Source organism: Myripristis murdjan, chromosome 11 (assembly GCF_902150065.1).
Source record: "Myripristis murdjan chromosome 11, fMyrMur1.1, whole genome shotgun sequence".
NCBI lineage: Eukaryota > Metazoa > Chordata > Actinopteri > Holocentriformes > Holocentridae > Myripristis > Myripristis murdjan.
The window spans coordinates 18636391-18661756 of NC_043990.1; the positions used below are offsets into that span (position 1 = coordinate 18636391).

The 25366-nt window shown below is 48.2% G+C and overlaps 1 protein-coding gene across 1 annotated transcript; it reads left to right on the forward strand.

Annotated features, from left to right (window-relative positions):
* Window positions 1–300: 300 nt before the first annotated feature.
* Window positions 301–24526, forward strand: sdc3 (syndecan 3). Its single transcript, XM_030063158.1, has 6 exons — window positions 301–891; window positions 19784–19877; window positions 20891–21072; window positions 21169–21771; window positions 22181–22391; window positions 23920–24526. The coding sequence occupies exons 1-6, from the start codon at window positions 838–840 to the stop codon at window positions 24084–24086; spliced, it is 1311 nt and encodes a 436-aa protein (XP_029919018.1). The 5' UTR covers window positions 301–837; the 3' UTR covers window positions 24087–24526.
* Window positions 24527–25366: the final 840 nt, after the last annotated feature.

Genomic DNA, 25366 nt, shown 5'->3' on the forward strand with positions numbered 1-25366 from the left:
GTCGAGCGCAGCGGTGAATGCCCTATGGGGTGTGAAATGTGACCTACCTACCTCATCACCCGGTGCTGGTAATGTGTGTGTGTGTGGTTGTGTGTGTGTGCGTGTGCGTGCGTGCGTGCGTGTCATAGAAATAGAGAGGTGCGAGGTAGTGGCTATGGCTACCGGGGGGTGCGGGTGCCTAGACAAGCTGCAGGGGGCATCCTCGCTTTGCCTGTCATGGAGATCCCCCCCCTCCTCCTCCTCCTCCTCCTTCCCTCCTCCCCTCCCGCCCCTTCATCTCTCTCTAAACACACACACGCACAAACGCACCCCTCCTCCTGCCAGACTCCCAGGCCAAGCGGCGTCGCCATACGGAACATCTTGCCCTCAACGGAGAGGGGGAGGAGAGAGAGAGAGAGAGAGAGAGTCCGTGTGTGAAGAGAGAGAGAGAGAGAGAGAGGCTGAGTGTGTGTATACGGAGAGAGAGAGAGGTAGAGAGAGACTGCGTGTGTATAGGGTTAGGAAGAGAGAGAGAGAGCGAGCGAGGCGTCTCTGGCGTCTCCCCGGTAGTAAATCTATCAGGTCTCGGGCACAAAAAGTCGGAGAAATAGACAGAGGAGGAGGACAGGCCTCGAGGAATCATCTCAGTTTGTCACGGCGATCGGTGAGCACGGGCCTAATAATCTAGCGCGTGAAGTGCTTGGATTAAAACCGAGAAGGAGAGCGCAGCGGACGGATGGTAGCGCGGACGGGCGGCGCGCTCTGAAGTTGGAGACTAGCGAGCACCGAGAGAAGCGCTTTTGTTTCCCCACCGCGAAGGCAGCGGCGGCACCGGGAGGCTGTGCCCGCACCCCGACCATGAAGCTGCCTTGTCTGTTGGCCCTCACGGCGCTGGTCGCTCACGCCGCCACGGTAAGCACGAGCGTCTCGCTCCTTTGTGCTCCATTGTTACAGAGGAGCTCTTGTGCAGGGGGGGGGCAAATGGAACCTATAGGCATTTTGTGCGTGTGTGTGTGTATGTGTGTATGTGTGTGTGTGTAGCCTAAGTGTGTACCAGTGTGTTGCGCTATCTCTAATGAGACAGCTCGGTAGCTTGCGTGTCTGATGGTCGCTGATCATTAGTAATTCCTGCACTCGACCCAGATCAGCCTATTGGTCGTCGGTGACTCCCGTTAAAAGGGGGCTGGCGGCTCCCGTGCCCCCCGCCCCCCGGCCTTTGTGTCTCCGAGTAGGGGCTTATTGTGGCACAAGCAGGCCTGTGCCCCCCCCTCCCCTCCAGAGTCAGGAGGTGTGTGTATGTGTGTGTGTGTGTGTCCATAATTAGTGGGTAATCTCTAATTGAGCTTGATTACGGGTCTTTGTTCGGTGTCCTGTTATGTGGTGTCTGCCTCACGAGCTCGCATCCTGTCGGTAATTTGGGCTCGAGTCATACTGCGGCTTTAACGACTTTATCAGACGCGTTGTAGGACGTAGGGGAAGGTGGGCGGAGGTGGGAGGAGGGGTGGGGGGTGGGGGGGTCCGATCGTCCCGCTGTGCACGGTGCACGCTCCCCTCCGCCAGCAGCGGCGGTAGACTGACTAACAAGGGAGGGGAGGGGGGGCTTGTCCGGATGACAGACCCCAGGGCATCCTCCCGTTAACCGGAGCCTGTGTGTGTATGCATGCGTGTGTGTGTGTGTGTGTGTGTGTGTGTTTGTGGCAAAAAGGGGTGGGGTGGGGAAGGAGAAGTTAACGGCGATGCGGTGCGCAAGGGGATGGATGGATAGAATGATGTCATCGGGAATCGCGCGGAGGGAAGCTGATTAGGATTGCGCGAGCCCCCCCACCCCCCACCCCCTCCTCACCCCTGCACCCCTCCGGAACCAAGCACGCCGAACTTAGCGCGCCCCCCAGCACGCCCACACCTTCCGTTACCGATTAATCCCGATTTATCCCAGTAGGAGAAGAGGAGGGGGTGTGACTGAATCACTGGCAGAATAGGAAATTAAAACGAAAATAGTTGGGACTTACCTTTGAGATAAAATTCTAGACAGAGACCGTTTACAGTAAGTCAACATCATTGTAATAGTGCTGTAATATTCCTCATAGTCTGTGGCACTCAGCAGTGAGTTAAAGGTGACCCTTATCAGTATTTACTATGGTGGCACAATGATATGCCTGTTATATTCTTTTAGGGATTCACAGCAAAGTAGAGGCTATAGGTCCCTTACGGCGATATTTGTGTTTGTACAGTAGGCCTATCTTTTCTCTGTTGAGCTCGTTTTGCCTCTCCCCATGATGCTGCATTGGTTTTGGCAGACGATTTTAACACACACACACACACACACACACACACACACACACACACACACATTAACACACTTACAGATTACTGGGTCAGTCGGCTGCAATCTTTGCCAAACGTCTTCAGCCTCCAATTGACCTAATCTGTCTTTAAGCGTGCAGATGGAGACAGGTGTGCCACACAACACACACACACACACACACACACACACACTCAAACATATACGGTGCTAGAAGTGCACAGATGGATGCAAATGTTGCTGGAGTAGGGTAACAGTGACACACACATGCACACCCCTACATCAATAGCCTCATAATGACTAACCTCAAGTAGCCCAGCTCTTGGGCTCAGACACGTCTCCAAGCCTATCAATGATTCTGGCCCGGACTCACGTCATGCATTTGCTGACAAGATACTTCTTTAGATGCTTCTTGGAACCAACTGGCCGTGTGTGTGTGTGTGTGTGTGTATGTGTGTGTGTCCTGATTTGATGAGTGATTCCCACTAGATGGTTGCTGTTTATATTTCCTGTGATCAAAGCAGTGATGTCACATCCGGAAGAGTGCATTCAGACGGGAGGCCGATTTTCCCACAGACATCTGCTGTGTCCTGCTCATGGCCGGTGTGAATGTGCGTGCACATGTGCGTGCGCGTGCATCCGTTTGCCTTCGTGAGAGCAGTGACTGTCCATCTGTCTGTGTGTGGGCTCAAAAATAGTGTATCTCCTCTGCCAAAAACTTGTTCTCGCCCAGCCTCTGCTTCTTGTAGTGTGTGTGTGTGTGTGTGTGCGTGTGAGAGAGTGAGTGAGGGGGAAGTGGCGTGTTCTTGAGGATCATGTTTAACTCGTGAAATGAATCAGTGTTTTGTGCCTCCAATAGCAGACAAAGCCCCCCATAGAGAGATGAACAGAGAGAGAGAGAGGGAGAGAGAGAGAGAGAGAAGGAGCGAGAAAGGGAAAAAATAGAGTGAGCGAGGGGGATCGAGAGCAAGTGTGGAATGTGAGAGGCAATTTGACACAGGAAGTGGGTCCTTCTCACACTCCTGGAGGACAAAGACTCCCCTCACACACACACACACACACACAAACACAAACACACACAAGCTCACACACTCAGGTAGAAAACACACACACGGAAGGGGGTAATGGTATTTCAGGTCGATGGGTGTGGGTGTGGGGTTACCTTTCTTTTTACATCCAGGGGATAAGGAAATGAAAAGGATCTTGGTTCATATCCGGAGCTTCATACGCGAGGCTGATGTCTGGAGGTGAGCAGACAGACAGAAAGAGAAAGAGAAAGAGAGAAAAGAGAGAGAGGGACATAAAGAGAAAGAGAAAGAGGCACAGAGAGAGAAAGAGAAAGAGAGAGAGAGGCATAGAGGGAGTGCATAATTACAGCCCTCACTGGCAAAAACAACTTCATTCCCTGCTTAGACCCCTCTGGCTGCTAGGTGTGTGTGTGTGTGTGTGTGTGTGTGTGTGTGTGTGCTCACCTCATGTCTGAATGCAGTTTCTTATCACATTGGCTGATGTGCATTTGTCTAAAATTAGTTTCTTTTGGGGAGGAAGTTTTTTTTTTTTTTTTTGTATTTGATTTAACTCCGAATGGATTTTTTCCATTTAGCATTGCTCCGATAACAGCAGGGATGGAGAAACCTGTTTTCGGAATACCTGTTCTCTCGACGCGAGCTCCCCGCTGAGCCAAAGAAGGCGCGAACATTTGTTGCAAAAAATGTGATGCTCTGCTCATCAGAACCCCCCTGACTGTAACGGCGCCGGCTGAAGCGTCGTCTTGTTATTACTCCTGTTTTATCATCACATCAAAGCAAAATAAGGTGTTTGCAATGCGAGTCATGGCTCGGCCTGCGTGTGTTTACTCCAGTCAGACGCTGCACAACGCTCGTCTTCTCCCCGTGGAATGCGTTCAAGTCGACCCGCGCGTTCGGAAAAACGCTCTTAGCTTGTGTTCATCCAGCTGGTTCAAGCCCTTTGACTCATGACCGGCAATGCAGCAAGTGTCTGCACGCTTATACAGCAATCATATACACTGATACACATGAGGAACACGCTACACACACACACACACACACACACACACACACATGCAGACAGAGTACCAGCGGATGGTCCTGGTATACAGCAGTTTTGTTGATTCAGTGAGTCAGAGGGAGACGGAGAACGCTGGAGGTGCTTTAGGTAGGTCAAAACAGGCTAGTAACACTGCTTTTGTAGATACTACACACACATACGCCTACACACACACACACACACACACACACACACACACGCGCACAGAGTTTCCCTTGCAGTAATTGGGCAGCACTGCGCAGACATACTCGCATATTCTCTGGAGATAGAGGGTGGGGGTGGTGGGTGTGTGTGTGTGTGTGTGTGTTGTGTGTGTGTGTGTGGGGGGGTGTTGGATGAATATAGTGAGAGAAAGAAGGAGGGAGAGGAGTGCAATGGAAAAGAAAAGGGAGGTGTACGGTCCATGAGGTAATGAGAGAGGGAGAAGAGGTGGAAATAAAATGGAGAGGTAGGGATGGAAAAAGAGAGAGAGAGAGAGAGAGAGAGAGAGAGCGGGGGGGTAATGATGAAATAGAGATGAGAGGTAGAAGGGGAACGTGCGAGAGAGATGGAGGGAGAGGAAGAAAGGCCGCAGGCAGTGATTGACTGAGCGCTAAACGCACACAGCGAGCGGCGCTATCAAGTGATCAAGAGAGGAGGAAGAGAAGGAGAAGAGGGGATCGACTCGGAAAAGCGGAGGGATAGCAGAGCAGCAGGACGAAGGACGGGGAGGCCGTTTAGACGAGGCAGAAGGAGAGAGGGTGGCAAAGAAGAACAGGCAGACGGAGAGGGAGAGGAAGAGAAAGAGAGTGGGAGGCATGGCAGAGTGTGTTCGAGGAGGAGGAGAGAAGAAGATGGGGGATAGTGGGACATGGAGATGGAGTGATATTGAAAGAGAGAGAGAGGGGGAGAGAGAGAAACGAGGGAGGCCACAAAGACGGAGATGGACCGAGGATGAAGGGATGGAGGGAGAGAGGAGGGAAAGAGGGAGGGAAGGGGGGGGGGCGGGGGGTAGGGAGAGAAGCGTGCACTGCTCATTCCCAGGAGACCATGCTCTACCTGCTCTCCGTGGCCGTCGCTATGACAACCAGCATGGCTGCCGCTATCACAGCTTTATCCCCCCAACCCGCCCGCCCGCCCTCCCCTCTCCTCTCTCCTCTCTCCTCTCTCTCTTTCATTCTCCGGTTTGTCTGTGTGACTTGTTCTTTTTTTTCCTCTCCTCTGTCGCCCCTTTCATTCACGGCTTTTCATATCTCGTTCTCCGTTTCCTGCCCTCCCTCCCTCTCCTGGATTTGCCCCCTCTCTTCTCTCCCCCTGCCAGAAAACATCTCATTTTTATGTTTTTTTTTCCCGTTTTTGTTTTGCCTTTTGTGTCCCTTGCTTCCCCTCTTTTAGCTTTATGTATCCTCTCTCTCTCTCTCTCTCTCTCTCTCCCTCCTCCCGCCCTCCCACTCTTGTCCATCTGTTCCACTACAATATATTAAAAAACAGAGAAGGGGCTGGGACTGTGCCTCACCTTTACAGTACTCTGTGTGTGTGTGCGTGTGTGTGTGTGTGTGCGTGTGTTTTCTTTATTACAGGGCTCTAAATTAGAGAGCAGAAAGGCAGTGCCGTCTCCAAAACCACAAAGCATTCTGGGATCTCTGTGTGTTGGAGCTTCGCTATAAATAAAACCCCCAGAAACAGGGCGCTTCCTTCCTACTAACAAACCTTTGGGTGTGTGTGTGCACATTTGTGTGTGTGTGTGTGTTTGACAGAGCGAGAATCAGAGATGCTTTCCACCAGGATATTATCACAGCTAAGATGTAGTTGAATGCTATTATCATTCCTCACCACTATCATTCCTGTATGTGTGTAAAGAGAGAGAGAGAGAGAGAGTGTGTGTGTGTGCCTGTGTCTCTCCACATTTGCATCTCCATCTTTTCCAGTCCTTCCCCGCTGCCTGACGCATTTCCGTAACAACAGTGTAATTAGGTTAACGAAGGGCCGGATGGGCGGGGTCACGCTGCCTGAAATCCGATGCGGTCCAATGGGAAAGCCGGAGTGTGGAGTTCCTGGCAGGCCGGCGATAAGGCCGAGGCGAAGCTGCGATAAGAGCGTCCCGCAGACTCACGACTGCACCCCGAAACTGTGAACTCGGAGGCTGGCCGGCCTCCCTCTGATCTCATCCAACACCGACGCATGCTGCCCTCCGGCTCCGTCTCACTTTGTTTGGTGTGTGTGTGTGTGAGAAGGAGAGAGAGAAAGCCTGAGTGATGTACCTGCATGCCTATTGATGTGTAAACGCCCCGTGTGTGTGCTGCGTGCGTGTGCTTGGCTGGTCATGGGGTTACAGGGTGGACACAGGAAGTGAATATTTATAGATCCGGCCTTCAAGCGTCAAACCAGGAGGGAGCTTCCTGCGTGGTGCACAGAGGGGGTTTTATGTATTTGTGTGTGTTTATGTGTGTGTTTGTGTGTGTGTTTTGTGTGTGTGTGTGTGTGTATGAGGGAAGGGAAGAGAGGCGGAGGAGCCAACGAGTAGCACGGTGAAGGCGCTTGGGTGAATGAGAGCGAGAAATAGTGTGCATGTGACTGTGTGTGTGTGTGTGTTTGAATAATTTAGCCAGTGTCCCGACAGAGGAGTGAACGAGGTCAGGAGCTCATGCTACAGCGTTTTCCTCTCTCGATCCATCCATCTCTGCCTCCTCCTCCTCCTCCTCCCCTCCTCTTCCTCGGCACATCGCTCCTTGTTAATTCTGCCTGTCTTAATAAACAGGAACTTGGTAACAAAAGGCTTCCCACATAATGTTGCTCACGTCCCCTCAATTATCGGAAAAGCATGAGGGAAGAACATTGATCCAATTAAATAGAGCCACTGAAACCCCTTTTTATGTGTATGCGTGCATGTGTGTGTGTGCGCACGCGCGTGTGTGTGTGTGTTTGTGTGTGGACCCTCTCAAGCAAACCTTTGAACCCTACTGCTTTAAAGGGTTCTTTCAAAGGTGTTTGCAGTTTGAATGAGCCAGTGGAGCTAATGAGCTGTGTGTGTGTGTGTGTGTGTGTGTGTGTGTGTGTGTGTGTGTGTGTGCTAAAATGAAGAATGAATGTGTTGTGTGTTGTGTGTGTGTGTGTGTGATTGAGTGGGCTGATGGGGAGAGATTTTGCAATATTGCCTGGTGGTTGCATTAGGTCCTCTTTCCCACAGGACCTTTTTATAAATGCACCCACATGCGCACACGCACACACACATACACTTGCAAACACACACACACACACACTCATGCGGCAGCAGGTGATTCATTCTTAATCTTTCATTCCAACAGTTGTGGATTAGCCCTAATCTTAGCCAGCAGAGACCCGGGCCTGAAAAGCTGACTGACACTGTGTGTGTTCAAACATGTGTTTTTGTGTGTCCTTGTGTATGGTGTTTGTTTAGGTGTGTGTGTGTGTGTGTTTGCATGGCATGGCGATTGTTTCCGTTATACTCAGTGGATTTGCTATATGATATGACATGACATGACACACACACATGAAACACTGACAGGTCAGAGACAACACTGAAACATAATACACACAGAAGATGAAGAGCGTCTCCAGGCAGAGGGCAGAGATGAATGCTGTTTACATTCATGCATGTTTTTTTTTTGGTTTTTTTTGGAAGCTGGCATTTCTACCACAAGTAATTAGGCCTCTTGTTTAGCAAGCGCTCTTACCTTTTTAAATTAATTGGTAGTAATGGTTTGTGACTTTGAACAACTGCTTAAGTTGTCACTAGGACCATGAGTCAGGAGTCTTCATGAATCACTGATTCAGTTCAACTTTTCATTTTTTTGTAACCATTCACTTCAATTTGACTTTGTAAATCATGATATGAGTCAACAATAGGATTTAGTACCTCTAGCCAAAATATTAGTAAATATTAATGGATGTTAATAAACGAGTTCAAAAATGTAAGAACCAGACAAACAATCATTAAAAAAAAAAAAAAAAAAAAAAAAAAAAAAAAACAGACAAAATAGTTACTTAAACGTGATTTATTCAAAAACATAACTGCATAGCGTGCTGCTGGATCACCATCATATTTTTTTTTTTTAAGAATCTCAATGATTTGATTCAAAGCATTTCATATCAATTCAGTCAGAGTTAGTTCTGATTCTAGTTAGAGCACTTCATTCATTTTTTTTTCTTTTAGCAGATCTATTCAGTCGAATCTATGCGCCGCTACAATGAATGAATCCTTACACCTCTCGTTATGACTAAAAATAAAATTATTTGGTTATTTATTCGTAAGAAGAGCTGGGAAACGAGTGTTAGAACAGCTTGTCACGTTGCCGAACACCCCGAAAGCCGTCTGAATGCTGAGCTAAAGAGAGCAGTATGGGGACCGATTTGAAAGTGATTAGATATTAGGGAGACGCGGAGAGAGGAGATGTTATGAGAACGAAAGGGGAATGGGGTCAGAAGCAATTGCAGATGAAAGCGATATGAAAAGAGGGGCGGCGGCTAAAGTGCAACAGAGGGAGAAAAAAAATAGATTGGAGAGGAGAACGAAGGCAGTGGATGTGGGGAGGAAAGGAGGGAGGGAGAGACAAAGAGATACGGAGAGAAAATAGAATTTGTTAATATCTAAAGGTGATAAAAGGATACGTGAGTAGCTCATCAGGAGGAAAAAAAATAACAGGAGACGAACGCGGGGATTGGCGGAGGTAGAGAGAAATGAAAGGAGAAAAAAGCAGAAGAGCTGACGAGGAAGAAAAAGGAGGAGGAGGAGGGAAAATGAAAGGGAGATGGATGGGGAGGATCGGTGTGCGGGCAGCAGCACAGAGGGAGAGACTAGTGGTTAACGCAGGCCTCTAAAGAGCTTAGGGCAGCTGAGACGGATTGGATGGAGAGAACAACCTGGACAGGATTACACAGAGACAGACAGGAGAAACACAGAGAGAGAGAGAGAGAAGGGGGGAGAGAGGGAGGGGAAGCGTTGCAGTGTAAGGTAGTATCATAACACGGATTTTTCCACCGCCTTCAAAAAAAAAAAGCAGATTTTCACGCAATTACGCTGATATCGATCACTCGATCTGCTGAAAAGGCTGCACAATCCCACTTTAATTAATCGGGGCACCTGCTACCAAGGAATTAATGATTACCAATTGTAATACCAAGTACTGTGGAACTAATCCATCATCTATTTGTTAGGAAATCATTCGTGAGCCATTAGTTACTTAAATCAACAACTTAATTAGCCGGTGAATAATGTTGTCTGCTAAAGAGGGTCTCAAGTCAAGATGCAGTTTGTTCATTTGTCACCAGAGACTGAAAGCCTTATCTGGTAGCTGAACCCCTGGTTAACTGTGCCGCATGGAGGGATACTGATTTATACTTAAAGAAGCGTGTTTGCAGTATCTGGCGTGACCCGGGTGATTCAGCAGAGGCAGAGTGGGGATACAGGAAACTCCTACCACAATAACACTGTACGCTCGCCTACCCATTAATCCTTATTATCTGCTTCTGCACATCTAATTACAGCATGCATTTTTTTTTTTAGAATTACTCAGTATGCTATACTGTATTTGAAAAAACATCACATCAAATGATGCAAAATATAAAGTAACATCAGTTCTTGCCTGTGGAAGTGACAATTAAGATATTCAGGGCTCATAACATTGTGTTTTTTATAGTTTTCCTGCTAGTTTTTCATGTTGACTCGTGATGCATCTAAGTCTTTTGACATTCATTCATTAGAGCTAATTAGAAACTCATGATGAATTCCTGACTAGTTTGCGGCTCTTTTTTTTTTTTTTCGCCGTGGCCCATTAAGAGAGCGGCCAGATGCTGCGTCGCCGCTCGCGGCTATCCTCTCACCTCATTCACGTCCCGCAACCTGCGTAATTGCTCCATATAAAGAAAATTATGTTACAAGATGTATCAATCGCTATCTGGCTGCGCTGACAGTGACTTGGCCTGCAACCATTGGCTGGCGGCGCGACCTGGAAGCCATTCTAAGGTTTGGGATTGGCGGCCAATTGTGCCAAAGTCAATCAACCAATGGGACGGAGCCAAGAGCATACTGAGGTCAGCTGCTTGGGATGCCTCTAGTGCAGCACATTGCCTTCCCCCCTCTGTTTATGTTTGTATATATGAGAGAGAGAGGGAGGTATGGTTTGGCAAATATCAAGCCCACTGCACACACCTGTACCTAGATTCGCTCATACATGCACGAAGGGCTGTATTTCCATCTCCAAATTGATTTACAGAAGGCTGATTGGATTTTTCTCCCCTGCATCAAAGAGAAAAACACTCCTTTGCCTCTCTGACGCCACTCCCTCCGGATCCGTCTCTCCCACCGTTTCTCTGTGCCTCAATCTCTTCCTTTCATGCGTTTCTTTTTCAGTTTGTCCTTGTCATTCCTTCCTCGGGGTCTGTAAAGAGCGCATCATATGATTGTCATTACCCTCATTACTCAGGCTGTAATCATATGCACACACACTCTGCCTTGTGATTCACATCAGTGCACGGAGGAAAAGACGTGATTCTCATCATCGTCTTCATCTGTTTGTTAGTGTGTGTGTGTGTGTGTGTGTGTGTGTGTGTGTGTGTTGTCCTTGTTTGTGTGTCTAGCTTGTCGATTCTGGGCAAAAAGAGGCCATTGATTACTGCTCTTGAGTGCTGTACGCTCCGAGGGCCGCTCCCTCTCTCCCTCTCGCTCTCTCTCTCTCTCCCACACAAAGGCATCATGGTCCATGGGGCGCTCTTGCTCTCACACAGCCGCATTTCTGAGCCCTTTTGAAAAGTTCCTTAGGAACACGAGAAAAGTTCCAGCCACAGGCGCCACGCCCTCCCACTGGCCCCGCAGAAATAGGCGCATTCAGCCAGGCTATAATCACACACACACACACACACACACACACACACACACACAAATCCACATTCAGTCTCTGTCTCCCCTCCTCTCTCCAACACTTCACAGAGCCAGCCACAAAAACCCAATCATTGACCCACCAACCAGCAGCATTCAGTGCTGACTGCAACATTTCTCCGACCCAAACATCAACACTCACCGACACACTCACCGGCACTCCCACAACGCCTTGTACACATCTTCCGCACACACTCGCTCCCTCATAAAGACACAAAAACACACTGTATTGTGGGAGTGTGGGAGCAGTCGTCGTGTCAGAATCTCAAGGCATTTTTGGCAACAGGACAGTGACACACACACACACACACACACACACGCACACATTTAGAGATGCATGTTTCATAAGGTCATATATAATGGAGGAGGATTCCACGCAGCGAGCAGCAGAGAGCCTTGTGTGTGTGTGTGTGTGTGAGAGTGTGTGTGTGTGTGTGTGTGAGCTAGCCTTGAGACGTGGTCTTTAATCCTGTTGGATTGTCAGATTAGTGAAACAGCTGGGTCCTACATACAGATATGCATCTCTCTCTCTCTCTCTCTTTAACACAATATCAGTCTCCCTCTCTCTATCTATTCATCTCTCTCTCTCTCTCTCTCTCTCTCCCACTCTGTCACACCCTCACCCCCCACCCCCCACCCCCCACCCCCCTTTCTCCCTGGTATCTTCCTGCCATCTCCTCACCCTGCCTCCTTCATCCTGCTCCAGTATGCTATAGCCAGCTGTACTCCAAACGCAGCCAAGAGCTGAGTGGATCCATGCATTAGTGTGTGTGTGTGTCTGTCTCACATACACATGCACAAACACACACACACACACACACACACAAACTCGCAGCTCCAATCCATTACACGGCTCAGGCCCAGTTGATGTGTGACTATACAGAGTCATGTGATCCCTGCTGCTTCCATGGCTGGCTTCAGTGTCAGCTGCCCGTTTGGCGGAGAAACCGATACGATGCGGGTAAACTCGCAGATCTGTGTCTGCCTCGCCTGCTACTCGGAGCCGAGTTCTGCTCGTCTTCGATTCAGATAAAAAAATAAATAAAAATAAAAAAAAACACGCTCCCTTCACATTTCAAATACGGAGAAAGTCGTCAAATTGCCTTTGCTTTGCAGGATAATTTTCCTCCACTGTGCACCTGTCCTCTTCCCGCAGCCGCACACCACATGCTCAACTTCCCCAAGGGCGTTCATCACTTTAGAACATCTTTGCTCTCATAAGTCAGTGGAGAAAGATAATAGTAGTGCCGGGATGCTTTTCAGTTGCGGTTTGGTGCTGCGCTCTGAGGCCGCTTTAAGGTCCGAAAGAGCTGCGCGAGCCGGTGTAATGCCATCCTCCCACCGGTTTTGTAAGGGGAATTATTCTGGCCAGTGTGGCTGCGATTTGTATCAGCCTCGGCAGCATTATCAGGAATTTGATCGGCAGAGAGAGCGTCTAAAAATAGTGTTATCAGTGTGGCTTGTTTTACACGCAAATGTTTACAGTTTTGCTCCGTGCTCCACATTCATCGGTCTTGCAGAGCCGCTTGAGGAGAATAGGAGCAGACGGGTTGGTGGGAAAGGCGGCGTTTCTCCCTCTGACCTCCACATACAGAGCGATGTCGACTCATGACCGCTGCTCCATTTGTAAAAAGCTATCCAGGAGCACAGTGGGGAGAAGGTGTAGTAGCCTTAGTTGGGTTTTAGAAAGTACAACGTACAGGGATTCTTTTCACAATATTGTAAAAATCTAAGAGTAGGCAGGAGATGAAGGATCTGATTTACTTGACGTTATCTTTGCATGTAATTGTAAGTGTCTGCATTGTCAGCTTGACCAATTTGGCAGGAATAACGCAAACCTGGCAACACTGGCTTCTTTCAGTTTCTCACCCTCCTACCTTCCTCAGATTCACGACGGCACGCAACCAAGCCAAAAACAAAATGAAACTATTTATACAGATAGTTTTTATAGGTTTCGTTAGAACACAGCTGACGTGCATTAATGATACTGTGCCCTGCGTTGACAGGTGATGCCAAGGGGAGCCAGTGGCAATTTTTTCAACAAGAAACAACCCTAACCCTGTCATCTCCCTTCAAACTGACCCCCGCTCAGGAGCCCCAGCTGCTGCTGTTGCCAGGCACAATCTTTGACATCAAACGATCGTTTTTTCTGTGCTTTTTGTGTTTTAGCTTTATCCCCTGGTTAACTACTGCAACAGGCTGAGTATGTTGGTTAATTCTCAAGAAAAGACATTCATTACAAACATTACATTCATAATAATAATTTAAAAAAATCTTTACGAGGAATGTTTTTTCAGATACTAGAAATAGATTTGTGATTCCAACCCTCAGATAAAGAGCTGATAATCTACAAGTGGAAGTTTTTAAAGTGTTGAGAAAAGCTCTGGGAAAATCCGAGTAAAGGAAATGAGTGATGTGTTTTCCCCTCTAAGAGCCCTTGAGCATGGCATCTTCTTCTCCAGCTGAGCACTGTGGTCGCTCAGTGCCTGAATATGACTACACTGGGCAAGAGAGCGTGTGTGTGTGTGTATGAAGGAGCTCCTTTCTTTTTTTTTTTGTTTTCATCAATAAGGCCAACAAAAGAGACAGTCTAGACTGGGACAGGATCATCTTGACACCTTTGGGTGTGAGGTGCAGGTGTTTGGTGTAAGGCGTGCAGGAGTGTATTTGACGTCACGGCCATGCAATACCATCTCTTCATTCGGTCGTCTACCTGTGTGTGCGGTGGAGCGCGTCACTGAGTGTGAGAGCGGTGCGGCTGTGCGGAGGCTTTCTGTGTTAATCTCTGCTCAAGGTGGCAGGTGTCTTAACCAGGCCATCACCTGCTAACCCACTCACACACACTCACACACACAACCTCTCTCCGCCCTCTATCTCTCTCCCTCTCTCTCTCTCTCTCTCATCTCCTCATCTGATTGTAAGTGTGTTAGCGTCCATGTTGGCTGCCATCCAACCTGCCCCACTGGTAGCGAGGGAGAGAGCAGACAGGAGAGGGAGACAAGGCAGAGAGGCAAAAGATGGAGGGAGACTGGAGGTCAGAGTAGAGGGGGTCAGGGATCCTCTCCAGAAAAGACAGGGCAAGGAACAACAGAATGAGTCAACACTGCAGGCTGCAGCTTTTCTCTAAGTGAGCTAGTATGAGGAGGGCCTTGCCAAGCTGCCCAGCCCTTTATAGTGACTTATCACCAGTCCACGTCAATCAGCTCGTCAGGCCTTATCAATATAGGTCACCCTGCTGTGGAGGAAACAACAGAGGAATCAAACAACAGCGGGTATCCTATCTGTCCTGTCTTACAGTTTCATTGTATCTTGTATGCAATGACAATAAAGGATTTCTATTATATTCTATTCTGTCAAAAAAGTTAAAGAGGAGGGGAAAATGCCTATATGTCTGTCAGCAAGAGTTAGAAGTGGATTTGGCTGAAGTTTGTTGTGACAGATAGCATTTGGACCTGTGATGAGTTTAATTAGATTTTGGATCTGGGGTTTCCGGCATCACACTGCAAAAAATTCTCCATTTTAGGAAGTCATTTAGTCTCATATACAGGCTTAAAATCATGTTCTAAGTGAAAACAATCTGCCAGTGGGATGAGATAATCCCACTTGTTTTCAGTGCTTGTTCCCAGAAAAAAAAAATCCTGAAACAAGTGAATCTGCACTAGAGACAGGTGGGATTATCTCATCCTACTGGAAAATGTTTATTCGCTTGTTTTACTATGCAAAACAAGATTTTAACACTGAATACTAGACTTGTGACTCGTTAGAATGGATTTTTTTTTTTTTTTTTTTTTTTTGCAGTGTTCTTTTTTTTCTTTTTTTATTGCCCAGCTATTACGCTGCATTCATGGGCTGGTGGGAAAGTCCCACGCTCGGGATTTCCAAGTCAACCAAATAGCTAAATGCCAAATAGCACTGCATTCACATACTATTAAGTCCGAAAATAAGACCGGGTTGACAAACAATAAATCAGCATAAATCGTTACAGAGGCTGCACCTCTGCAAGAATTATAGAATTGCTCAGTGTTGGCAGAGGTTTGTGCTCCGCCGGGGCCTGGTAGCTCAGCAGTGTATTTATTGATGGAGGGACTGATAAATGGAGAGAGAGATAGATGAGTGGGAATTGTGGATGATATCAGGAAGTAGGAAAGGAGTATTTGAATCATGCCACACACAAATTGTGAGCCCAGACGTGGTGCAGCAGCCGAGACTGCTACCTCTTGAAGCTCCCTTTGGAAAAAAAAAAAAAAAAAAAAAAAAATTTTTACAAAGCACAATTAATGATTATGTCTCCAGCAGCACAGCGTTGCATCTGCTGTGCGAGGAGCTGGGGACAGTGCCACTGTGTGTGTTTGCATGTGTGTGTGTGTGTGTGTGTGTGTGTGTGCCAGGCTTTGTGTATCAGCCTCAGCCGCAGCCTCTCGGGTTACTGAGGAATGCATTTGAAGTCAATCACAATGAATCTCTCTATCTGACTGGCTAGCTGGCGGTTATTTTTCCAGAACTGGACCAACCAGTCTGAAACAAGAAAAACTAGGAAAATACCGCCGCTTTGGTCGATTGTGCATCTGCCAGGTAATCTTCCACCAGCAGTGTGTGTGTGTGTGTGTGTGTGCATATGAAATCCTGTTTGGTGGATCAGTGTGCCTACAAAACTGCCATAGCTAAACTCTTATTGTTATCTGACTTCCTGCATGCTCGTATTAACTTAACACCACACACCCATTGTTCCAGTAGAATACACATAGTGGCAAATCACTTACTCCCACATACACAAACACACATTATCAGGGTGCGACAGTGCTGGCATTTCAATAGCGTGCACTCATACAAATTTGCCTCAGAAACACACAAGCTCCCGGAGAATATTAATACCCACAAAGCCATGCTGCGGTTCAAAGCGGCGCGGCGCAGTCCTAGGTGTTGTATGTGGGCTCTGTAGCCGCAGGGCAAGGTGACACGCATGCACAGCGCAGCCAGACAAAGGAGTGTACAGGAGCAACAAAGCCTGATGTCAGCTTTAGATCAGGTTTCTACCTCAGTCACTGGAAGTGTTGCAACACCCCGCCGAGGACACACCTGGGTTCACTTTGTCACGACGCGACGTTCGCCTCGCCACCCTCTCCCCCCCTTTTCCCTCTGCTTTTTCCTCTCCCTTTTTGCTGCCTTTTTTTTTCCCCCCATCACTTTTCTCTTTTTACGCAAGTATACTTAATTATATATTCCACTCTCCCAGATTGTTTTAAAATGAATCCAACTGGCACCGCGTGTCTGACAATGGCAGCGCTTCATACTTTGCCAAAAACCAGGATCACAGTTCCTTGGCGGCTCCAGCTGAGTTTGGTCGTCGTCTTACAGTTTCCTTTTATAACAAATGGGAGCAAAATGCAATTGTGGAGGGAAATTGAGGGCAAAGTACAGATGATTTTGGCCCCAGGTTATGCGGTGGAGGAGAGCTCGGCGTCTCGTTGTGGTTAGTGAGCTATGTGGCACAGGCAGAAAATACAGCTGTTTATAGCTCCCGAAACAGAGGCAAAATGCAGAGCTGGCTCTATTTAACTCCCCCAAAATCACATAAAACACACATCCACACCCACACACACACACACACACACACACACACAGATATGGCTGTACGGGCATATGCATGTACACACACACCAGAAACAAAACCTATGATTATACTCAATGAGACAGACACACACACACGCGCTGTAATTACATATGGTGGCGCACTACTGCCCTCCATACCATGCATTCACACTTAGGCCTATAATATTCGTGCGTAAATTTACCATGCTGAGGCAAAGGGGGAGATTGCATATCACTGTTACAAGATAAACATAGATGTTACTCATATAAACACACACACACAGACACACAGAGACACACACCGAGAGTGTGCACAGTGGATAACCCACTTTCATAAGCAGTAAAACTAAAAACAGACAAACAGCAGACTAGCCCCTACATCTGTGTCGTGGTGTGTGCTGGGTTGTTGTTACGCCGTAATGTGTGTGTGTGTGTGTGTGTGTGGGTAGTAAAAGGGGCCCATGGGGTGGGATAGCACTCCTGGAGTCACCTTGGGGGTGGGGTATATGTTTACTGAATTATCGGGGCGGGTGTGGAGTCGCAGCGCATTTTGGGGGGGGGGGAGCTTATAGCCTTGAGATAAGGAATGGCATGAAAGACTTTAAGATGAAAGAGAGATGGGGCATGCTGGGTGAGGGGAAGGAGAAAGGCAGCGAGCGGGGATGGAGATCCACTGGCACAGCGTCTCTGGATCCAGAGGGAAGACGAAGGGAGAGAGGGAGGGACGCGCAGACCCGGAGCCAGAGGAACAGGCTGTTTTGATGTTGTTTTTTAGGTTGTTTATTTGACGTTACGTAACACCTCTGCTTATGTAGTTACAGCCCTTGTGTGCGTATGTAGGCCTACGTGTGCATGTGTGTGTGCGCGTGTGTGCGTGTTTGTGTGTGTGTTTTCTGTGTGTGTCTGCGGTAGCCTCTCACTGGGAGACGGGAATTTCTGTGAAAGGCAAAGGTTGCCCATAGCAACGGGATTCATTGTACAACTGATCCTTGGAATACACACACCACTCACACAAACACACACACATACACACACTCCCACCATGCTTGCCCTGAGTCTGTCTTCTGAGCACTTTCAGGGTGTTGAGCTCACCCTCACATAAAAGACACACACACACACACACACACACACACTTAAAGTTTAGTGCGAAGCATCCTGTTGGCCTTCTACTTCATGAAGCGCCACACACACAATGTGTTGAGGCTCCGAACAACTTCCCCAGTCAATTTCATTTCAGGAGGTACATCTACCATTTCAGCTGCACCTCATCCTGAGAAGTGATGGACTGAGATGGCCGGGTCTCTAGATTCCATTATGCTTTTTATTGGCTTTTAAAGGCATCAGGTTTCCTGTGTCTGGAGCCGGGGAGGAGCTTGTACGTGTGTGTTCACAATTAGCATCACACAAGCGAGCAAAGAGGCTGCTCTGTTGGCCTCGGGATGGGCTTAAGATCATGAGGAGATAAGGTTGTTTTGGTCGCATTTTCAGCGCTGAAGTGACTTTTCCAGGGCCGGGAGCAAAATTTTTTTTTTTTTAAATGTTGTATTGCAGCAAAAGGCTCAGCAAACACATTGTGGCCTGCACTGACGGTGATTTCAATCTCTGCACAAAATGTACAAAACTGCTGTCACCCCATGCGGAGAAAGTTACATTACATGGCTATGAACCCGCGCAAAAAGACAGTGGAAAAAATAGGTTTCTGATGAGTATGTGAAATAGAACAGGTGGGAAACCGTATAATGCACAAAAAAATTATTTGCTACCTCTGGTGCTCTAAGTCACGAGCACTTCAAAGCAAGAAATGGACACAAAATCGGCTCAGAAAGGCAGCTAGTGAACTGGAATACGTTTCAAGCTCGGCACTCTTCCTCTGACAGCATCTTATTACAGTTTCCTACCTGTTTTTTTTTTTTTTTTTTTTAACATGAATCAGATTATGGTTTAAAATGTGTCTCAAAAATTGGGTGAAATGTATTTGTTAATATAGGTGGCATGCATTTGAAATGTTGACATGCTTCATGAATGTCACGTGCACATTTGCGATCCCTTTCTTTGAAACACATCTTGAAATATGGTGATATATAGGTTAAAATGTGCTTTATTGCAGCGTGGCCTGTATCTGTTAAGTGGATGCATCTGGTTGCAGAGTGAGTTGACCCCATGTGATGGGAAATGCCTCTGCTGGCTAAAGTATGCGTTCAAACATCGCAGGGATGTGGGATTGAGGTCGAGCGAGAGATGAATGAAAAGGAGGGATCAGCCTCAAAGTGGCCGGTGGTTGAGGTCGCTGGGCTGAGAGCTTCAACCCTGACTGCTCTCTGACTTTTCACCTGACCCTGACAGAGGTCTGCAGCGTTGCGCTTTCCACCGCTCTGTCACTCACAGACATGCATGAAAAAGGCCTGGATTGAGCGTGATGGTACAGATGTGAAACTCCCTCGGAGACAAATGCAAAAGTAACAGCCAATCACCAGCCGCACACTGCGACAGAGTTTCTAAGAAACAGTAAATTGGTCGTTTCTTCCCCCTAACTTCTGCTCACAGCCGTCACAAGGGGGTCACAAGTTTATAACAGCTACTCTATTGCAGTGTTTAAGAGGCTGAGCATCACGTGTAATTGACACGTAAGCAGAGAGTAAGAGGAAGTTGCCTCCCCCTTGCAGGCTTTGATGTTCCTCTGCCTTTAGATCAGCTCCCAGCTTTAGATCAACTCATTAACGGAGCTTCTCCAAAAACAGGCAGATGCTACCTTATCCACCCTAATGGCGCCAGCACCTACCAGCACGACAGTTGTGTGCGTGCGTGTGTGTGCATTTAATCTGACAAAGTGGTTTCTCTTTCAAATGAAATGACAAATGGCTCAGTCATCCCTGATGACTAACCACCATCTCTCTGTTCATTATCCCTCTCCGTCTCTCTATCCCTCCGTCACTCTCTCTCTCTCTCTGTCTCTCTCTCTTTTTCTGTCTCAGGGTCAGACTTGGTCACCCTCAGTAGACGACGAAGGCTCCTCGAGGGACGACTTCTACGACGATGAGGACCTTTTCTCAGGCTCCGGCTCTGGCTGTAAGTCTGTGTGTGTTTTGTGCCGTAGACCCTGAAGCTTGACTCTCAAGAAGTTAACAGCTGCTGGTTTGAGTCCGCTGACCCTGAAGGCCCAACCTCATCCTGAAGCTATTGTCACTCAAACACCACACACACACACACACACACACACACACAAACACACACACACACACACACACACACACACAACTGGTCTGAACATGGCAGTTGGCTTGACAAACAATCTACTGGCAGGCCCTGAGTGAAATTAATTGAAAAAATCCACCAGAACAGACATGCAAACAAGCAGAACTGCCCGGCCAGATTCCCCCAGATCTTATTTACTCTAATCTGATGACTGTCTGCAGATCAGATGATCACATGCACACCAGCCTCTCCATAACTGTGTGTCTGTATTTGAGGGTGCTGGCAGTCTGTGTGCATAGGAATTACCTACTTAGCTTAAATCACATTTGTCTAATTCAGACTGATTGTTTGATGTGGTTGTTGAGGCTTGAGCAGGACTCTCCTTATTAAGCATGACTCATTGAGGGCTGCCCTCGGTTCAGGCACTGCGCTAGTGGCGAGCGAGCTCAGAATAAATTACTATTCAGAGCAGTCTAGCGCAGCCGAGGCACCCCCTGTGGTTGAAACTGCAGCCTGGCAAATTGCTTTATCTCAAACTGTGATACGGAGCCGTCGGAATCCAAAGGAAAGGTTTATTTTGAACCGAACGAGGCACGTTTTGTGCCGCGGCTGCGTCTGAACTTGGCATTTTGCGGAGTCTGATATGTTTAACAGAAGCGGCATTGTTCAAGTCCATATTTAGATATCCTCTCTAGCTCCTCTGTCAGCCTCCGTTCTGTTATGTCTTTGTACCCATAAATTCAATTCATCTCTTTTTCAACCCAGGGAGCTTCACTGCTATAACAGAATGAGAGGAGCTATAATACTATTATGAGATTTCAGGAGAAAATGAATCACTCAGCACTCTTCTTCTTCTCCTCTCCTCCCTTCTCCTCCCCTCTCTCCAGTTCCAGAGATCAGTGTGAGGCCAACATCAGCGGGTATATCCTTCACCACAGAAGAGCCCCTACCCCTCTCCACCACCCAGGCCACTGGCCCCGCCCCCTCTGCCCCACCGGCGGCCGAGCCCAGCCCCAACCCCGACCCCATTGCCACCATGCTGCCCACCGAGGCCGAGGGAGAAAGTGGCGCCGACTGGGAGAGAGAACGGGAGCTGGAGAGGGAGAGAGAGAGGGAGCAGAAGAGGGAAGAGGAGAGGCAGCGGGAATTGGAGAGGGAGAGGGAGCGGGAGAAAGAAATGGAGCGGGAAAGAGAGAGGGAGCGGGAGAGGGAGCGAGTCCGAGAGATGGAGAGAGAGCGCGAGAGAGAACGGGAAAGAGAAAGAGAACGGGAGCGGGAAAGAGAGCGCGAGAGAGAGAGGGAGCGCGAGAGGGAGCGAGAAAGGGAGCGAGAGAGAGAACGAGAGCGTGAGCGCGAAAGAGAGAGAGAGCTGGAGCGAATCAGGGCGGCCGCCGCTGCCCAGACCACCGCCGCCCCGCGCTCTCCTCCTGGCGTTCCTCTGGGGACCACCGACCTGGCGACCACTCTCGCGGAAAGCGCCGTGCCATCCAGCGGCTTGGACGACCTGGGCACCACAGAAGAAGATGAGGACGTGTACCTGCCACCTGAGCCCACGCCATCCTACCCGGGCTTCGCCATGGAAACCACCACAGAGGAGGACACACCCACCACGGCGGAGACCACCCCCGAGCCCACCACGGCTCCGCCCACCACCACCACCACCGTCAGGACCCGGTTCCCCTTCAGGCCCAGGGTTCCCATGACGACAGCCACTCAGACAGTGCCCACAGAGAGAAGCACCCGCCCACAGCAGCCCACCACTACACAGGTGGGACTCATTATATCAGCTAACCAGCCGTCAGCACCTTCTGACTGCTCCCACAACACTGACAGCTTAATTATTTACAGACTGCAGTCAGCTCTCTAATTGAAATGCTTTTGTTTATTTGCAACAGCAGCATGCGTTGGGATTTGTGTGGTTTCCACATTGTAATTACGCTACCAGTTTTTATGGGGAATATAAATTTATGAACTCACTGTATATATATATATATATATATATATATATGCTGGCCAATGTCCGATTTTCCACCGTTGAAAAATTACAGTGGAACATTGTGTCAGAGGCTCTTTCTGTGCACGAGCCTGGGAAAGACGTTTATGTTGGATTGGAACAAATGTGATTAAAAAGAATGCAAGTTTCCTCTCATTATTCACCTCCTCTGTTTGTCTCACAGGTCCGATCGGAGGAGGGGAATAACGAGGTGGGTGCCACGGGGCCCAGCGGAGACTTTGAGATCCAGGAGGACCGCCGCAACGACCTGGGCCGGGGTCGGGGCATCGACATGGGAGCGGAGCCCGATCTGATGGGCAACACGGTGGACGCGGGGAGCTCTGCCGCTCAGCTGCCACAGAAGAACATCCTGGAGAGGAAAGAGGTCTTGATAGGTGGGTGGAGCTGCCAATCACATCAGACTCTCATACACAGCAGTGACACGTTTAGTTTTGAAGTGTTACCGTGTCTGTGTTGCAATCGTCTTTGTTCTTTTGTCTTGACTGTTTCATCTGTGTGGTCGTTCAACTGTACGTCTTTTTGCCCGTATCACTGTCTGTCTGTCTGTCTGTCTCACTTTGTCTGATCCTGTCTGTCTTTCACTCTGCATGTCTGCCCAGCTGTCAACAAACCCACCAGATAATTTCATTTCATCTTTCATTGAGAGATTACATTTCCCATTGCCTCCTGTATTCTTTACCCGCTTTCTGGGAAGTGCTATGATAAACTGGCATTACCTTGCGTTCATGTAGCGCAGATTCATCACGATAAGTGAATCTGCTACTTAGCCTCATTTGACCCACTGAGAACAAGCAATCCTCCTCTCGGCCTCCATGGCCCCTCCTCTCTCCCCTCTTGCTCCCATCGTTTCCCCTCTGGGTAAATCCAATTTCTCTCAAGAGCCCCCTTTTCCTTGTCCCAAAGAGCTATTGTAGAAAATAAGGGAGTAGCCAACTTGTCTGATCTGACTGGCTCTCTGTCTCTCCTTCAGCTGTTCTGATTGGTGGAGTGCTGGCGGTGGTTTTCGCTGATTTCCTGGTCATCGGTAAAGAGCAGGAGGCAGCAGACTTTAGAATAGATTGTGTGTGTGTGTGTGATAGCGCCACACTGCAGCAGCATATCCAGCTGATACCTTCACACAGCAACGCGTGCAGTCGCTTGATTTCGTTTTCACATGAATATGGGAGTAACATCGCACAGAGCTTGGCACATAACAGCGCTTTGGTGGAAAGTTATTCAAATACCTCAGCCTGTGCACTCTCCTATTGGAATAAACAATGTAAACACCTCCCACACACAGAGGCGTGTAAGTGAAACCAAGTGTGCCTCGAGCATTTGGAAGATAACAAATACTCCGTTGTCAGGTTTGGCATTGATACCAATTAGTTTAATGAGGGAAAGTTTAGCCCATTTGATAACCACACAAGTTCAGACATTAATCTGTGTGTCGCCGGCTGAACGCAAACAACACTCCATTAGCCACTTGTGCAGAGGGAGGTGGAAAAATGCAGCTGCTCTGCGTTGGCAAGACCAACCCCATAGGGCGAAACTATGTAGCACCGCAGGGCTACAATTTAGCACAGAGTTGTTGGCAAGACAGAACGTATGTTGGCACATTCTGGCTCGTCAGTCTTCACTTAGCAGCTAGGTGATAGTGCCGCCGCGATAGCTTCGCTGCTTTGCTTGTAGACTGTTTGAGGAAGCCCGTGTTTGTAGTCTTTTAGAGTGTGTTGTAACGCAGCAGGACATGACAGTGGTTGCTAATGGCATTTTAGTGTTTGTCTTTGCTTCTGTGTGTTTCTCTGTGTTTGTAGGATCTATCCACAGCATTGCTTTTGGTGCCAAATGTGAAATTTTCTGACTCCCACCCCCTCTCTCTCCCTCTCTCTCTCTCTCTCTCTCTCACTTTCTCTCTGCTCTCAGCGGTGATCGTGGGAGGTGTGGTGGGGGCGCTGTTCGCCGCCTTCCTGGTGATGCTGCTGGTGTACAGGATGAAGAAAAAGGACGAGGGCAGCTACACGCTGGAGGAACCCAAACAGGCCACCGTCACCTACCAGAAGCCAGACAAGCAGGAGGAGTTTTACGCATAACGAGAAATAACAGGACGCGCACGCTCCAGAGAGACCCGCACGCCGAGGGAGAGAGAAACGAGAGAGGAGAGAGAGAAAGACACTCTGAGTCCCCCCCCCCAACTCATCCCCAAAACTCCAGCTCCGCCTCTCGTCGCCCCACCCTCGCTCCTCATCCCTCTCTCCTCTCCTCCTCAAAACAGTCGAGAGCGCCTTTCTCTCTGTGGACTCGGAACTTTCTTTGCAACTAAAACAAAAAAAAAAAAAGAGGAAAAAAAAACGAGAAAAAAACATAAATATATTCTGAAAAAATAACACATACACACAAAATGTTTTTAAAGTAAATGTTGTTATTAATATTCTACAGATTCTCTTGTTCCGATGCAATGATATGATTATTTTGTAAAAAAAAAAAAGACAGACAAACAAAACGAAACACAAGCTCTTAACCTGTGTTCCAGCACAAAAGTTCCTCTTCTGTTTAATGGAGCGAATGAGCTAAGGAGGCTGAGAAAGAGAAAAGAAAGGGGAGGGGCGGAGAAAGACAGAGAGAGAGATAGATAGAGAGAGAGGAGGAGAGAGACACAAAAGAGAGAGAGAGAGGCTCGACTCTGCCCCTCACCCCAAACAAAGCGAGCGTCTGATTGGCCGCACAGAGATCAGGGTCAAAGGTGAGAGGAAAGGTCTCTTTTGTGCCTTCCGTCCCTCTGGTGCTCAAACACATACACACATTTACGCATGCATTCACCTACAACACACGCACATACGCACACACACACACACACGCACACACACACACACACACGATCGTCTGCCCTTGTTGGTGGCTCTGACCTCTCTCTCTGTGCTCGGCCAACCAGAAAACGGTGCTGAAGCCTCGACGCGGTTCAGCGGCGCCGAGGAGACATGGGCTGGTCTCGCTGAGGTTTGGCTCGCGCTCACACAGAGCGGGCGGCCCGTCCGCTCCTATAAGCTGTACAAAGATTAGTTACGGATAGTAATAATAATCAATAATATATCAATGTTTTGGGCTGGATGGTGAACAATAATAATAATAATGATGATAATAATAATAACAATAATACTTAAACGGGAGGATGTGTATTTAGCAGTTTAAAAAGTTTATATGTAAATATGAGCGTATCCTTTCTCTCATCACTAACCATCTGCATGACCATGAAGAGTTTTTATCCATCACATCCACTTTAGATGAGCTGTGCTCTCGTCAACCACATATGAACACACATGTTCGCACGCACAAACTCACACACACACGCACACACACACACACACACATACAC

What these genes read in the sequence shown, in the direction of transcription:
- sdc3 (XM_030063158.1), top strand. Translation starts at nt 838, where the DNA reads ATGAAGCTGCCTTGTCTGTTGGCCCTCACGGCGCTGGTCGCTCACGCC. An exon ending in CTCAGGCTCCGGCTCTGGCT is followed by an intron (nt 19,878 to 20,890) that starts GTAAGTCTGTGT and finishes CCCTCTCTCCAG; the next exon opens with TTCCAGAGATCAGTGTGAGG. An exon ending in AGGCCGAGGGAGAAAGTGGC is followed by an intron (nt 21,073 to 21,168) that starts GCCGACTGGGAG and finishes AGGGAGAGGGAG; the next exon opens with CGGGAGAAAGAAATGGAGCG.